The sequence below is a fragment of the Scyliorhinus canicula genome, chromosome 5 (assembly GCF_902713615.1).
Source record: "Scyliorhinus canicula chromosome 5, sScyCan1.1, whole genome shotgun sequence".
Lineage (NCBI taxonomy): Eukaryota > Metazoa > Chordata > Chondrichthyes > Carcharhiniformes > Scyliorhinidae > Scyliorhinus > Scyliorhinus canicula.
In genome coordinates, this window is record NC_052150.1 from 124117873 (window position 1) to 124135264 (window position 17392).

Consider the following 17392-nt stretch of genomic DNA (forward strand, 5'->3'; position numbering starts at 1 on the left):
ACATCTGAGACATATTCAAAATACTTTACCACAAGCAGTGTGACGCCTGTCACTTTCTTCCGCAATTTGGCCCGTGCTCCGAACACTTGGCCTATCTCTCCAGGCATTGCCCCCCCCCCCCCACACACACACCCTCCGGCCATGGACATGTCCCTGGAACTGTATCCTATCTCCTGGATGTACAGATGTTGACTGCGGCTTGTGTTCAAGCACAGTGTCCAGGCATTAAGGTGTGATTGGAATGCTAGATAATGACTCCCACAGGCTAATGGCCTGTCCACCCATGGGAACCCACTTAGGTTGTGTGAAGTGCTCACTTAACCACGATTGCCTATTCCCTATCAGCAATAGCCTTCAGCCACATGTCCAGAGGCCTCGGCAGTCAGTGGGGTGTATAGGTGTTTGATGGGGCAGACGGGCAGGGCCCCCTCCCCCCCCCCCCCGAGCGCTTTCCTATCCTCACCCTCCCACATCTGCGGAGGTTCCCCCCCCCCCCCCCCCCCCCACCCCCCTCCTGCCAAGTGCCCCTGGGCTCTTTGCCTGTGAACAATGATGGGTATTCACCTACTCACCTCTTTGGCTCCCCGCAGAGGCCATTCCATCAGATTCACATTTTTCAAAATGAGTACTAATCAGCTCCAGTTTAAGCACTTGCTGGGGAGGCCGCTGAATGATGGGAGACTGCTGGATATGAGGTGACTCTAGGGTGGAAGTGGAGCTTAAGTGATGATAATTGGTTTCTCGCCACACTATGGCGAGATCCCGATTTCGCCTCCGGGAGTGGGCTGGTTGCATCGTAAACTGTTTGCCGCCTGGCGCGTTTCTTGTTTTCAACCTCTCCCGCTATTCATCGGCCTTGTTTCTCTTGAGCGAGAGCGCAATGAGGCTGGAGAATCCCGCCCATAGAAGCTTCTACAACATGCTAGATTGGCCCATGGATAACACAGGCTGGATTCTCCGGCACCCGCTGCTGGTATCAAAATTCCTGATGCAGCGGAGAATCCTACATCAGACAAAAATGGCCAGGCGCCGATCTTGTTTTGATGCTCTGGTTTCCCACTGGCAGCGGCATACATATTCGCGCCTCACACCAGCGGAAGGATGCAAAAAGATCATTTAGACCAATTTACATCCTATTAATAGACCGGGCACCTTTTTTCTGCAGGCTTGCGTGAATCTGTGGTCCTCTGGTTGAGGATTCTTGTGGGCGAGAATTGGTGCAGCTATTTACAAATGTGGTCCTGATGCAATGTATCTCACAGTGGGCCAAGAGGGTAGCTCTTTAAGGGAATTTCCCCCAAAGTCCATCAGAGAGCCACCCTCTCCCCCCCCCCACAACAAAGCAAATCCTGCCGACACCAACCCCCATAAGAGAGAAACCCCCTATAAGAGGGAACCCCAGGAGAGAGGCCATCAACAGAGACCCAATTACAGAGACCCGTAAAAGCCTCCCCCCCCCCCCCCCCGCCCATTACAGAGACCTCCACCTTCCAATTACAGAGATCCCCACCAGAGCCACCGCCATTAAATTGAAGTCTCCCATAAGGGAGACCCTTGTCTGGAAGCTAGAGAGCAGTCAGACAAAGGCAGCGAGAAAAAAAAAATCACTGGTTTAAATCTCACCTGGGCAATACACCTGCTGGCTCAGACACAGGGTCGCTGTAATTGTCGGGTCTCTGATGGAGCCTCTCTTATTGGGGGTGTCTGGTCGGAGTCTCTCTCATGGGGGTCTCTGGTGGGGGGGTTGGTTGAGTCACCATTGTACTGTTGGGCGGGGGGGGGGGGGGTGTTCCCCAAGGAAATCCCACGGCGGGGGGGTGTAGATTTGGAAAATTGGATTGGGGGTTGGGAGCTCAGTCTCTGGACCTAGCTATCGGGCCGCCTGCTCAAAATGTTGGCCCGATAGCAGGATTCTGCGAGGGAATCCCTTGCAATCGCTGCCAGGCATAAACTTGCGTGGCAAGAAATGAATCACATATGGATTTGCGCTCCCTCAGAATGAGAACCTAAGTTCTTCCCCCCTGAAGAATGTAAGATCAGAAAATCCAACAGGAAGTAGGAAAAAGTACAAACTACATGCTCTCAATGAATCTACACCTAAATCTTTCCAGGCGGTTCCACACAGAGGAAAGTAGATAGTTAGCATTACATTGATTTTTGTGTTGAGCTATTTAAAATTTTCAATATTAACAGCGTGGATTCTATTGGCTTCCCAATCAGGGCACTCCTGGGTCTTCGGTTGAAGGCTAGTATTTGTCTGCCTGCCATGGTTGAAATATTTTGTGTTCGTTTTACAATCAAAAGTTAAAATACCGGTTAACATCATGTATAAATATATACCATCACGCCTCACTAAAATCTTGCAACAGTTATAAAGACCAAACACTAGTACAAAGGCAAACACTTGTCAAAACCATGCTGTTTTAAGGTTAGTGCCAATTCTTTAAAATTTATGACCAGCTACAAAACAGCTTTTATTGCAGTTTCAAATGTTTATATGTGAATGCTGCTTCTTAAATATGTCAGGAATGGTTTTATTGTCCATCAAGTTAAACAAATGCAAAGCAAATATACTTTTGTCTATCTTCCCTTTTCCGTTCAAATTTATTTATCACTTAATTCTGACAAATAATTCAATTTTTTTCATGTGGCTTCCATTCATCATTATTTCTCTTTGTTTAAAAACAGCATAAAAATAGCAACTAGGTAACCTTATTTCACTTAATTGTATACCAACTTTCTGCTTCATTTAATAAGCAATTATCAACATAAGTTCCAATATTTTGCTACAATTTTTCTTTCTGTACAAATAATTTGATTTTTCGAACAAAGGATGCTGATTAATACTAATATCACTGTTCATACTTACACAACAAAATACCATTGCTGCCATGTGCTCATCAAACTGGCCAAGAATAATTCGGACATCATTACCCTGTCGGGAAAGAAAGTATTATTTAGAAAGGGAAGTAGGTATCACGTACAGTGTGCTAATAGTAAGAGCATTGCGAGTACAATACGTGACAGCACCAGTAAACATAAAATTTGTTATAACTAACACTGTATCGGGGTTTGAAATGAGTTGTTTTGGATATTTTCCCAGCTTGGAACTGGTGGTAAATTTACTAATGGGCCCTGCTAAGTAGAAAACAAACTAACAGAATTAGTTGTTGCATACATATTCAAATCAGAATTCAATTACAATTCAATAAAGGCAATTAAAAGAGTTCAGCTTTAGCACTGCTGCCTCATGGCGCCGAGGACTTGGGTTTGATCCCGGCCCCGGGTCATTGTCCCTGTGTCTTCGTGGGTCTCACCCCCACAACCCAAAGATGTGCAGAGTAGGTGAATTGGCCACACTACATTTCCCTTTAATTGGAAAAAAATGAATTGGATACTTTAAATTCTTTTTTAAGTGTTCAGCTTATAAATGTAAACTCTATCAGCAAATTTAAGGAACTGAGTGCTGCAATTACACTTATGATTTGTGACTTTGGCCAGTGTGGTCTTTGTGCTGTCAGAAGACAGAATTGAGGGACCTGAATAAGGCATAGCAAAAACAATTGAAAGCATCATCACAAGGCAAGAAGTTGGAAAGAACAATAAGAACAATAATAGCAGATGAGAATGAATAACTAATGAGTGTGACTCTTGAGGAGGGGTTAACAGTGCTCTGGAAGAATATGTGGTCAGTGTCAGAGAACAGTGACACATTAACCATGCCAGTGAGAATGAGGGACTAATGTGTGAATCTGATAAACAGTGATAGGATGGAATCGAGGGTGCAAATGATAGGCTTCATCGACGAGGGGCTGGATTCTCCGCCCCGCCACATTTCTGTTTCGTCCCACTGACGTGTATGTATCTATGTATATATATCTATGTATGAACCTCATCAGTTGCTTATTATGATGTGAATAACAAATTTACAGTTTGATCAATCAAAAAGTCCCTACAGTAAGAAAACAATTGGATGGACAGAGGATTTATAGGGGATTTATAGGGGATAGGGGATTTATAGACAAAATTTATAGGGGAAGCTCTTTTTATTATTCTTTCGTGGAATGTGGCCATCATTGGCTAGGCCAGCATTTATTGCCCATCTGTAATGGCCCTTGAGAAGGTGGTGGTGAGCCATACTCATAAAGAGAGTTTCAGGATATTGACCCAGCGACAATGAAGGAACGGTGATACAAGGATGGTGTGTGACTTGGAGGGGACCTTGCAGGTGATGGTGTTCCCATGTGTCTGCAGTCCTTGACCTTCCAGGTGATAGCATTTGTGAGTTTGAAAAGTGCTGTGGCAGGTGCCTTGGTGAGTTCCTGCGGTGCATCTTTCCATTTGTTCTTGTGATGTGTGTGATGCTGGCTAGGATACACGTATTGCTTATGTTTAGTTATCCTGAGGAGATGGTAGTGGGACATCATCATTTTTACAAATGAATGGCTTTCTGAAGACAACCACATAATGTGTAGGTCAGATTGGCAGGAGTAGCAGATTTCCTTCCTGAAGTACATCAGTGAACCAGTTTTGTTTTTACAGGATAACTGGCAGCTTTTGTGGCAATTTTTTCTGGTGTCAATCCAAATGTGATTAGTTTTATGAAATTGAATTTCACAACTTACTTTGATAAGGTTTGAACTCTCAAACTCTGATCTATTGGTTTAGAGTCACACCCACTACATTCTGCTGCTCAGCAGGCAGGGGGAGGAGTGCCGTAAAATTAAATGTCATACCTGAGGCACTGTTCCTGGTATCTAACTGCCCGCCTCAACTCTGCTGCAATTTTATCAATGGTGCATGTCTCACCTATGGGCAAATTAAGGTCCTCAAGTGGCCAATTACTCAGACAACCACCAAGATTTATCTAGCTAGGCGGGGGTGCTTGACCAATGTCAAGTGACCTGCCTGCCATCTTTCACTGGAAGGGCTGGAGGACCGATAAGGGAGCTACTTCCTTCTCAGGCCCCCTGTGCCCATCAAAGACCTTGCCTAAGGTGTTCCTCTTTCTAACATTTCTCCACCCCATCCGCACCCTGTCAACCCCGGATTCCCACTTCCCTTCCACTAAATACAGTACAAAGAGGAGTTTCAGACAGTGAATTCAATTCTAACACAACACATAAAGCCACCGATTGCAAGAGTATGGACCTATGATCTCATGAGTTGATCTGATGTGCCAGCCTCACCTTCGAATGCACAGTCGCAAGTATTGTCTTAAAATGTTCAATTGCTGATCGTCAATGCTCCTGCTGAGGTATAGATCAGCTATGTTTTAACAAACTGACAGACAGATCAGACTAAAGGTGCTGAATCACTTGCCTGTTCTTGCATTCTAAGAAGTAGCATGGTGCAATCTCCACTACCAAACTTCATCTAGGAGTGTTGCTTCACTCATAGCCTATTAAATTCACCTCACTGAAAGCCACACAAATTGCAGATCCAGGCTGCATGCAGCAGTCGAAGACGTGCAGCCAGCAGCAGGAGCCTTTCAGGAATCCTAATGGATCACAGCAGCCAGCCACCTCATGCACTTCCATGTCGAATTCAGGAAGCTGGGGGCATGATATTACACAGCTTTGCAGTAATCAAGCTGATAAAGACATAAAGCATTTAATAGCATGCTGGCTGAGAGCTCCAAAAACAAAGTTACGACAGTGTACCTTACTGAAGTAATGGTGAGATGCTGCCAGGCATGCAACAGACAACCAGTGAGATCATAATGTGTTTGGTTTCTCCCTAGGTTAATCCACGTGAATTGGCACTGTTATTTCTTACGGTTCTGAAGAAGCTTTTTTCAAATGCTAATGGCTGGACGATAACATGTTGCACTTTACCAAGCTGTACGTGAAACACATTTTAATACTAATATTGGCAAATTCCTGCCACTTGCTCAGGAATGCACGAAAGAGCTATCCTGACAAAACTCTCCCTCTTTTTTACTGAACACCTGCCTACATGCTCACAATCCTTGGGCCGGGTAAATTATGCCCGAGATTCTACAATAAGCAGTTTAAAAAATCTATGAAGCAGGGCCCAGTGACAGAGGCTTCCTCTCTTCTGATGTTAATGAATTAGCCTCTGGAGCTGTCCCCATTGCGCCTCCATGATGAGGACATCCAGCACAGGCATCTCAGCTGCAACTAACAACATGTGAGCAGGCCATTCCAACCTCCAGGGAGCACCTGTACACGTGGCTAAGAGCAGAGGCCACGAGGCACTGGAATTTTTACTTGTACACCTTTTACTCTTAGTCAACACAATGTAGGTATTGACACATTACTTTAGATGCCCGAGCTTCCATTTTTTAACGACAACACCAGGAAAGAGAGAAGAGATGGTGAAAGGAATCAATGAATCTTGAAGAGGACAGTGAAACCTCTGGGCAGTTGTAAATTATTCATTGTCAGTAAGAGTGGACCTTTTCCAGACAAGTACCTTCAATGGAAGTGGTCTCAAAGATCTAGGCCTTGCCTTGCTCCTGGGTTAGAAAGGCTCAACTGAAACGTGCCTAGATTAGATGATCCCTGGTGTTGACGGCATCCTGGTGAGAGCCACAAGCATTGTGGCAGATGTCCCTGTCCAGCCTCTGTGTTCTGCATTTTCCTCCACCTCTTCTTCCATCAATGAGCTGAGTCATTTCAGAGTTTCAGCCTCTTCAAAGTTCACACCCCTTTTAGGGCCACATTATAGAAGGTGCAGCAGACAACTTCCGAGACACTGTCAGTGCACGGTGCCTCCTGGCCAGTTTAGGCACTGGAACAGCATCTTCAGAAGCCTGATTGCTTGCTCAATTGTGGACCCTGAGAGTAGCTGGCTTTGGTATGAGTGCCTCTGTCTCAGTGTCTTGTAAATATTGTGCCCTACAGTTCATCCACACAATTATAGAAGACTGGTATTTATGTTTGATACAGATGTAGAATAGGCAACAAGTCAGCATTTTAAATATCCAGTTACACTTTAGTTCTGAGCTCACTGTTAACCCCACTTCATGGCCAGCTTCGAGGAGGCATGTGAAAGCACTATGGTATGACTGGTTTGATCAGTTTATTTGACCGTTTGTTACAAGCAAGTCTGGAGGGGCAAATAAAGTTCTCTCTTTTCCATTCCTGACGTTGATTATAGCAGCGTGTGAATTTGCACCCACACAGGTGCTGCTGCAGTCTTCTGGAAGTTACTGGGACGTTCTGCGGATTTTTCGTCAGCTGCAACAAACAGACAAGCATATTGTAATATCTCGCACGGGGCCTACAGGATGGGAATGGTTATCTTCCTTGTGGTTCTTGCAGAATAAGAGCTCGCCTGCTCGTGATCTCTATTAACCTCTGTATAAAAGGTCGGCCAGTGAGACACCATCCAGAACAGGAACACTGTAGGGATCTACCGGGCCATGTATATATTGGGCTTGATTCTCCACTCCCCGACGCCGAAATTGAGTTGGGCAAAGGGGCAGAGAATCCGTTTTGGCACCAAATCTGTGAGCGGTGCCGTTTAAAAAATTCTCTGCCCCCTGAAAACAGCGTATTCTAGGATCACGCAGCACCAACTATCCTCGGCCTCAGGCCCGCCCCGCGATGCTCCATCCCCCGACCGGCCGAGTTCACGACTGCGTGGACTACATGTGCTCACACCATTTGTGAACTCGGCGTGGTGGCTGCAGACTCATTCTGGGGCTGCCACAGTCAGGGAGGGCCAATCCATGGTCATGGGGGAGCTTCATTCAGGACTGGGGGCATTGTGGGCGGGCGGTCTGGGAAGCACGAGCGGCTGGAGGGGGGCACTACTTTTACGGTCCGGGTCTGTGGGCTGAGTCTGCCATGGAGCGCGGCGCGGCTGCTGCAGGCTCTATGCTGCCTCCCTGCTAGTCCCTAGCAAAACGGGGAATCGGTGGCCATTTTACACCAGTTCTCCGGGCATAAAACACCACCGTTTTCACGCCGGCGTGAGGACTTAGTCTCCAAAACGGAGAATCCAGCCCATTGTGTTGCAAATAAATTTACGTTTCTTTATTGTACGCGGTGTGGACTCCCTGTGCCCTTATTATAATCGTAGCTTTTCACAAGTGGGGTTCCAGTCGGCTGACAGCAGCTATTAGCACATACTGTAGGGCAATTCACATTAATGAAGCAGTTTAGATCTCCTATTGTCAAAGCTATCAAGATGACATTGAAACAGATCGGGAGCCTTTTGCACCCTCGTTACATAATGAGGTTTGTTAGTCCTTCGAAGAAGGAACTTTCTAGAGTAATGAAATCTGGATACCTATTGTCCTAATGCTTTGCACAGAGTTCAGAAAATGGCAGAAGTGAAGCCCATCATGTCCCCTAGTAATCTGCGTTCAGAGGCTTCTCGAATTTATATGCCAGGTGACTCCTGCGGCAATTTAAAACACAGTCATCGGGAACTGACTGCCCGTGTATGGGGGGGGGGTCACCTTCAGAGGGACCGAAAGATCCCACCCAATGTCTTTGCAGTTCTAGTTGCTTATTTCTATTTTTATTTAAAATCAAGGCATTACCGGAGCCAATGAAACTAACGATTAATATTCCATATTGCACATGCCCGTAGTGTCCTAAAAAGTAAGGTTAAGGGGGGGGGGGGGGTTGTTGGGTTACGGGTACAGGGTGGATACGTGGCTTTGAGTAGGGTGATCATTGCTCGGCACAACATCGAGGGCCGAAGGGCCTGTTCTGTGCTGTACTGTTCTATGTTCTATGTTCTGTGACACGTCGTAACACTCTGAATTCACTATTCAGAAAATCACTGGTGAGAATCAATGCACTATAACTGCCTTGCAAAGTGAATCAATATATCAGTACATTCAGCTCACAGCTTCTCTAGCTTATTCAGGAAATAAATATAAATAATAATATTTGGAGCTTGACATCTGTCCAACCATATGGTATACCTCAGCTTATATCCAGTCAAATAAATTGTTTTCAGCTTACTGGAGGATGGGGAAGTTGATTTGAGATGTAGCAAAGTTATAACTACATTCTTTACAAATGTATTTCAATTTCATTATGCTGTGCATGGGTTTCTTAAGCAGCTTCCATAAAACTTGAGCTGTCTTTTGATCTCAGTGACTGGAAAGAGACCAAAGGCACTTTCCGTGCAAAAAAAGCCAGAAAACGAATTAGATGTGACAAGGAGCCATTAGCATAGGCTCTATCAAGGTTAAATCAATTACGCTGAGGAATTGTCATCCTTGATAGAAAGCGAATTCTGTGCCTACAGTTGATGTCATTCCATTAGGTAATAATAACCTACATCTCTCGGCCTATAGCATAGTTTCCCAATTGGATAGCTCCAGCCCAGCCCCAGGCTATTTTGAAATTGCCACCTCATGACATTTTGCAATGCAGTTTTTCAGGACACACCTCACATTTCATTTCACCCCTATGCTTTGAGAAAATGGAAGTGGCACTCAATTTTTCATGTTCTTTTAATATAATCTTTTATTTCACTTCTGTGGCAAAGACCCAGAATGGATATCAACCGTACCCTGCATAAAAAAAAAAATATTTTCATTCTTCCTGTTCACACTAAATTCAATACTTCACTTTTGTGCCAAAAAAACAAAATCTCTACAATACTGGCCATGGAATTATTTTTCATGATGTATGTTTAACTCACTAGTTTATTCGCAGCTGGAGACTGCTCCTTGTTCAATTACAATTTTTGCCACCTCTCTACTCCACTATTCTGTATTGCGGCTGACACAACAAATGTGCTTGCTCTAAGCAGCAACAGCCAGATGTGGGTCATGCTGGTTGGATTGATCAGAAATGGGGAGCCATACCACTCGTAATCTGAATAAGCGGGGGAAGGGGGGGGGGGGGGGGGAGAAGCACATGATGATACACATGTGCCTCATGACCCGAGGGCCAATTACTGTTATGTGTGGGTGTCAATTAACTCTGTCCTTTAAATGTGAAACCATTGTTTTATATTATTCATTCTTGAGATGTGTTGTCGATAGGGCCAGCATTTATTGTCCATCACCAATTTCCCTTGCAAAGGATATGCTGTAGGTTTTTGCACTGTGCATTTGTGATTTGATACAATTGAGTGGCTTGCTAGGCCATTTAAGAGGGCAGTTAATAATCAACCATATTACTGTGGATCTGGAGTCATGTATAGGCCAGACCAGATATGGGTGACAGATTTCCTCCCCTGAAGGATATTAGTGAACCAAATGGGTTTTTATAATAATCCAAGGGTTTCATGTTGATTATCAATGAGACTAACATTTTATTTCCAGTTAACAAATTTAATTTGAATTCCCTCAGCTGCCCCAATGGAATCTGAATTTGTGCCTCAGGACCATTAGTCCAGACCTTTGGATTACCACTCTGCTATTGCATTCCCAGCACAGCAATCAAGAAAGAAAATAAAATTCCAAACACGTGCCAAAATAACAACTAATGGCAGGAAGCTACTCCGAAACAGCATCAGGGCTGGTTATGCACAGTGGGCTAAACAGCTGGCTTGTAGTGCAGAACAAGGCAGCAGCGCGGGTTCAATTTCCGTACCAGCCTTCCTGAACAGGCGCCGGAATGTGGTGACTAGGGGCTTTTCACAGTAACTTCATTGAAGTCTACTTTTGACAATAAGCGATTATTATTATTATTATTACTTTTATTCATGTTCTTGCTCTGTCACCTGGGTGTAATTGTTTCAGTTATATTCTTTTAAACACAAGGAAGGCATTCAAACTCTGAAGATACAGCAGGGAGAAGCTTTAAGACTGATAAAATGAAAATATGATATGATGAAAATGGGAGACATCTTTAGATTTTTAGCCTTGATAGGATCCAAGTGAGAACTGTATAAGACAATACAGGTTAGTAGTAAGTGGTATAAATCTTATTCAGATCAAATTAAATCTAAACACAGGACACTGCTTCAAATTTAATCTCATGGTGAAAGTTTCTTGTGCACAGTGACCACCATGTGGGGTAGTGGAGGCAGAATCTTTTGGAATATTTTAAGAAATGGTTGAGGACCAGAGGAGAATGTAAGATTTATTTTCTTGATGGTACTTTTGTGTACCTTTCTCATGATCTTGGAAACAGACCCTTTTGAATGTGGTGACAGCCTCTCTCAAGACTTTCATTGCAGCAATCACTTTTGAGTCCATTGTGTCAGCAGTTTTTTTTACTGCCTTAGAATATTCACCTTCTCTCCAGGAGTCCTCCTCAGAAACAGAATTGTGCAATTACCTCAAATCAGCACAAAGGTTCTTCTCCGGCACCATATTGTGCTCAGCAGCTCCCAGACCTGGTGCTGTCAAGCAGTGTGTCCCTACAGTGTTCCTAGATCTAGTCCTTTGAATCAAATTATCTCACTGCAGCAGTTCCAAGGGCAAGTCTCAAGAGAATATAATTCAATCAGCATGATCCTCCCAAACATCATTAAAAGCCACACTAGCGCAGTCAAACCTGGTTTATCTGAACTATTTGGAAATGCACATTTCTTTTCAGATTGCAAATTAGCAGATTAAGAATCAGCACTGAAAACTGGTGACAAAGTCTAAAATAATAACATTATTAATTCTTTTTCGAGAAGTGTTTAGAAACTCAGTTGCTGACAAAAAATTAGAACTGCTTTTTGTTTTACATGCTTCAATGTTAAGCATAGTGTATTAAAATTACTTCAAATCAAAGTTAAAAATGATGATATCGTAAATCCTGTTATATTACTTTGTGTAATACATATATTCCTCCTTTGAACCAGCCCAGTTATTGAAATGAGCAGTAGTCTTCTGGTAATGAGAAACTAATTCATTGAGTAATGTAAATAAATATTCTGAGTTCTTTTTACTTAATACTCAACTAGTAAAACAAAGAAACAATTGCAGAGAAAACTAATTAAATTATACAGTACAATGCTTTGATTACTAAGAACTTCTTCTCTCTTTAGCTTTGTCTGTTCTCTCTTCACTCCTGATGCACACTCCTTTAGAAAGAGCGGGAAAGCTATTAATATAGGTCCTGATAGTGAGACATCTAGTGTTCAATTGCCTGTACTAGCATTACATATATTGATCATGTGTATTGATATACAGGGATCACTACATCCCCCTTTTTTAACATTTTCTTGCAAATATTAAAAGAAAATTTTACATTGTTCTGTAGATGTTGCCATCTGAAGTTTAAATCAGATAAGATCTGGGAGAGAATTGCCTAATGACATGAGCAATGTCAGACTAAACTCCTTCAGGAAGTTTGAATCGAACAGTATCATTTTCTGTTAGAATTGACATACTGCTTTTGTTTCAGTCTCTGTTGCTGAAGTTTCTTCACAGCAAGATGTTGTTCAGGATAAGGAATATGTAGCTGAGGTAGAGTTGTTCTTATGTTCCTGTTAAATAACATCTGAGCTGGAGATAATCCTGATGATAAAGGTGATAATCTATAAGTAAATAGTGCTAAATAGAAATCAGATTATGAATCTTTTGATTTGCTCAGTAACTGTTTAATTATGTGGACACCTTTCACAACCTTTCCATTGGTGATGTGTTCAAAATTGTATTGTTGAAAATTCTTTCCACTCATAATTCGAAAAACATGGGCCATTGTCAGACATAATGGTACGAGGAATATCTTGCCTGGCAAATATTTCTCTGCATGCTTTGATTACAGAATTGGATGCAAGATCATTCAACTTAATGACTTCTGGAAAATTTAAATAATAGTCAATGGCTAAAATATAATCCTTACCCAATGAATGAAAGAGATCGATACCCACTTTCACCCATGGTGACGTAACAATGTCATTCTGTTGCAATGGTTCCTTGCATTGTTGACTCTGATGTGTTTGACACATTGAACATGATATTATGTCAGAGATATTTTTATTTATACCTGGCCAATATATTGATTGTCTGGCACGGCGTTTACATTTCCCAATGCCAAGATGACCTTTGTGAAATCTAGGAAGCATTTCTGACTTCATCCTATCTGGAATGATGATTCAAGCCTGTCTCAACAAAATACCATCCACGATAGTCAGTTCAGACTGTATGCTCTGGTATTGTGGACAATGAGTTGTAAATGATGTATAACTTTGGTCAAAGCGGCATCTTTCTGTTTTTCTGTACCAATTTGTTGAAGCTCTGAATCAGAGGCTGGAAGTAACTCTCTGAAAAGTTGCAGGTGAGAATCAATGTCATTGATTGATTCCTCTTGAAGAATATCAGTGTTGCTGGATCTGGACAGAGTGTCAGCTATGACTAAATCTTTACCTGGAGTATATATAAGATTAAAATCAAATCTGTGCAATTTCATCATAAGTCATTGTAGTCTTGGTGTCATCTCATTTAAATTCTTTTCAATGATGTGGAAAAGTGGACGATGGTCTGTCTCTACAGTAAACCTGGATAAGCCACAAACAGACGCATGGAACTTGGAAATTCTAGTCACAACTCCAAGACACTCCTTTTCAATCTGGGCGTACCTATATTCAGTTGCAATCATGGATCTGGATGTGTAGGCAATGGAAATCCAATCATTCAAATGGTCTTGTTGAAGTAGAACTGACCAGGTTATTCTGACTAGCATCAGTTGAAATTTTGGTGGGCCTGGTCGGGTCAAATCAAGACAAGCTGGGAGCTTGGATCAACTGTTGTTTCAGATCTGTCCATTCTTTAGTTTGACTCTGAATCCAGTTGAAATCAGTATTCTTTCTGATCAGCTGACGTAATGCAGTTGTTCTACTGGAAAGATTCTTGATGAACTTCCCTAGAACGTTGATAAATCCCAGAAAGTGTAAGACTGCTTTCTTGTCGTACGGTATTTGCATTGACTTGACGACTGACTTGTACTTTGTCTTCGTCCGGCTTGATACATTGGCTGTAATGTTGTCACCTAAGAATTTCAAAGAAGAGGCGGCAAACATACATTTAGCTTGGTTCAGCTATAAACCGTAGTTGTGTATTCTCTTGAACACTTCTCTGAGATGTTGCATGTGTTCTTCTGGTGTTGTAGACCAGATGATTATGCCATGTACATAAACACCTTCAATGTTCTCTGTCATTTGTTCCATTGTACGATGAAATATTTCTGATGCAGAAATGATTCCAAAGGGCATTCTGTTGAAACAAGACCTCCCGAAAGGTGTGTTGAAGGTACAGAGGAGCTTGCTGGAATCATCAAGCTGCATCTGTCAAAAACCTTTTGAGGCATCAAGTTTGGTACAAATTCAGGCATTGGCCATTTCTGATGTGATTTCCTCTCTCTTTGGTCTGGGTAGTGTTCTCTTCTAATATTACAATTGAGATCTTTAGGATCCATACAGATTCTAATTTCACCTGTTAGACTAGGGAACTAACCCAGTCAGTCGGTTTTTTACCTTCGATATGATTCCTTGTGCTTGCAATCTTTCTCTGATATGAGCTGGTACACGTCTATAGAACAGTACAGCACAGAACAGGCCCTTCGGCCCTCGATGTTGTGCCGAGCAACGATCACCCTACTCAAACCCACGTATCCACCCTATACCCCTAACCCAACAACCCCCCCTTAACCTTACTTTTTAGGACACTACGGGCAATTTAGCATGGCCAATCCACCTAACCCGCACATCTTTGGACTGTGGGAGGAAACCGGAGCACCCGGAGGAAACCCACGCACACACGGGGAGGACGTGCAGACTCCACACAGACAGTGACCCAGCCAGGAATCGAACCTGGGACCCTGGAGCTGTGAATCATTTATGCTAACCACCATGCTACCGTGCTGCCCGCTTTAGACCACTCGGCCATAGAACAGTACAGCACAGAACAGGCCCTTCGGCCCTCGATGTTGTGCCGAGCCATGATCACCCTACTCAAACCCACGTATCCACCCTATACCCGTAACCCCCCACCCCTTAACCTTACTTTTTAGGACACTACGGGCAATTTAGCATGGCCAATCCACCTAACCCACGTGTTGGTGAATCTATCACAGGATTGGCATCTTTTTTCAAAAGTATCTTGTACTGAAATGGCAGTGTTCCCATGCTTTGAAATATATCAGGGTATTCATGTAAAAGTTGCTGGATGCCTTCTTTAAGTGTAGCTTATTAACAAGTATTAAGGAAAATCCTTTGAATGGGCTGCAAATCCTTGAAAGCTTGAGCACCCAATAGTGAAGAATGATTGTCATCCACTATCTCGAATCTGATTTGTCTGTGAATGTCCCTTTTGGTGGCACTCAAATAACACAAGCCATGTGAGAAAATTGGATTGCTATTATAATCTTTTAAAAAATACTCTGGAGAAATTATGCCACGGTGACATTTTTTATTTTAATTAAAAAAAAAAAATTTGGAGGACCCAATTCATTTTTTCCAATTAAGGGGCAATTTAGCGTGTTTAATCCACCTCCCCTGCACATCTTTGGGTTGTGAGGGCAAAACCCACGCAAACACGGTGAAAATGTGCAAAATCCACACGGACAGTGACCCAGAGCCGGGATCGAACCTAGGACCTCTGCACTTTGAGACTGCAGTGCTACCACTGCGCCACCCTGCTGCCCTCCGGTGACTTTTAATCATAGACAAATCTTTACATATTAGTAAGATTCGCTGAAGCGCCATTGTCTAATTTGAATGAGAATGGAACATTATTAATTCAGACAGTAGTCATCCATTCGTTGCTAATGACATTGACTTCTTGATCTTTTGTTGCTTGAAGATCCTTTTTATTTTCGTGAAGTGCTTTTTGTGTTGTCTGAAGATCATTCTTGCTTGTTTGCAAACTAGTCCTCATGGATGCCTCAACCACTCCAACAAAGAAAGCCAATAATAAAAAAATTTCATCATCTTGTGTGAAATCTTGAGTGTTGATTTGTTCATCTTTGTCAACAGCTCTCACATTGTACTGTGGTTCTTTTTACGTACAGGAGGAGGATAACTTGCAAATGATTGACACTGAGAAGCTTAATGATTTTGTTTGAAACATCTCGGACAGTGTTTTCCAAAAGCAGGGCAGTGTCCCTTTAAGTGGGTGTTGCCAAATCTATGGCATGTCATCACATTGTTGCCGTAAAGTATTTGTGATGTTCACGCATGCGCAGCCTCTTTCACGGAGTTTCGCATTTCTGTGCTAAGTGCGCATGTCCCTAGCTGGAAAATGCGTGCGCTGGGTAGCTGCTGATCAGAACAGACTTCTGTGCTGCCTGCAACACCATTTTTATTTTCTCTGCCTCGTGTTAGGCATTTGCGCCTTTTTTCTTGGGATAAAATTCTAAATACTGACTTTTGGTCTGTTCACTGGAGATGCATTTCTCTATCGCGATTTTCAACGTTAAATCATTTTGCCGAATTAAAGATTCTCATATAGTATCATCAGTTATTCCATAAACAATTTGATCTCGAACAAGGGAATCATGAAAATCCACATAGTTACAGGTCTGAGCTCAGAGTTTGAGATCTGTAATAAAGTTATTCACTGGTTCACCAACCTTTTGGACTCGCTTATGAAACCTGAATCTTTCTAAAATTTCATTAGTCTGAATCTTGCAATGGTCATCGAATTGCGCGATAATTTGTTCAAACTTCGACTTATTTTCACCAGCAGCAAAATTAAACAAACTATATATCTCAATAGCTTGCTGTCCTGCCAGGGACAGAAGCAAAGCGATTCATCTTGCATCAGACGCAGCGTCCTATGTCTGTTCTATCTTCACTCAAGATACACACGATTAAAAAAGAGCGGGAAAGCTATTAATATAGGTCCTGATAGTGAGACATCTAGTGTTCAATTGCATGTACTAGCATTACATATATTGATCATGTATATTGATATACAGATATCACTGCAAATCCTTCCATGTGAAAGTGCTGGTGAGCCAAGCATGCATTGTTCACAAATAGGTACAACCACCAGATAGTGATATATTCAACAATGTATGCTCAGAGGTACAATGTTACAAAAACTAGTACATTAATAAATTAGAGGGCAGAGGTTTCACAGGTCACAAGGGAAATCGAAGCTGGTCTCATAGTGGGTCATTTTAACCATAAAATGGGCAATATAAAATCAACCCCTGAAACATTTACCAATTTTCCTTCCAATTGAAGAATAATGGTTCAATAAATTAAGGCAAATAGAGGTTTAGATGGTTAATATCAGGACAATGTTATTCAGATTCAGAACGCACTTGTTGAAAAGTCTGATAAATAGAGAAAATCATTCTGAAACCCAAATATTTAGATTAACCAGTGAAGGTCTTTATTAGTGTCACAAGTATGCTTACATTAACACTGTAATGAAGTTACTGTGAAAGTCCCCTAGTCGCCACACTCTAGCACCTGTTCGGGTACATGGAGGGATAATTCAGAATGTCTAATCCACCGAACAGCAGATCTTTTGGGATTTGTGGGAGGAAACCGGAACACCCGG

At 42.5% G+C, this 17392-nt stretch overlaps 1 protein-coding gene across 1 annotated transcript in view; it reads right to left on the reverse strand.

Annotated features, from left to right (window-relative positions):
* gabbr2 (gamma-aminobutyric acid (GABA) B receptor, 2) overlaps positions 1-17392 on the reverse strand; it is a 1146382-nt gene that overhangs the window by 324039 nt on the left and 804951 nt on the right. Inside the window, exon 5 of the mRNA XM_038797583.1 lies at positions 2870-2935. Within this exon, the coding sequence (XP_038653511.1) occupies positions 2870-2935 (66 nt within the window). The remainder of the gene's footprint in view (positions 1-2869; positions 2936-17392) is intronic.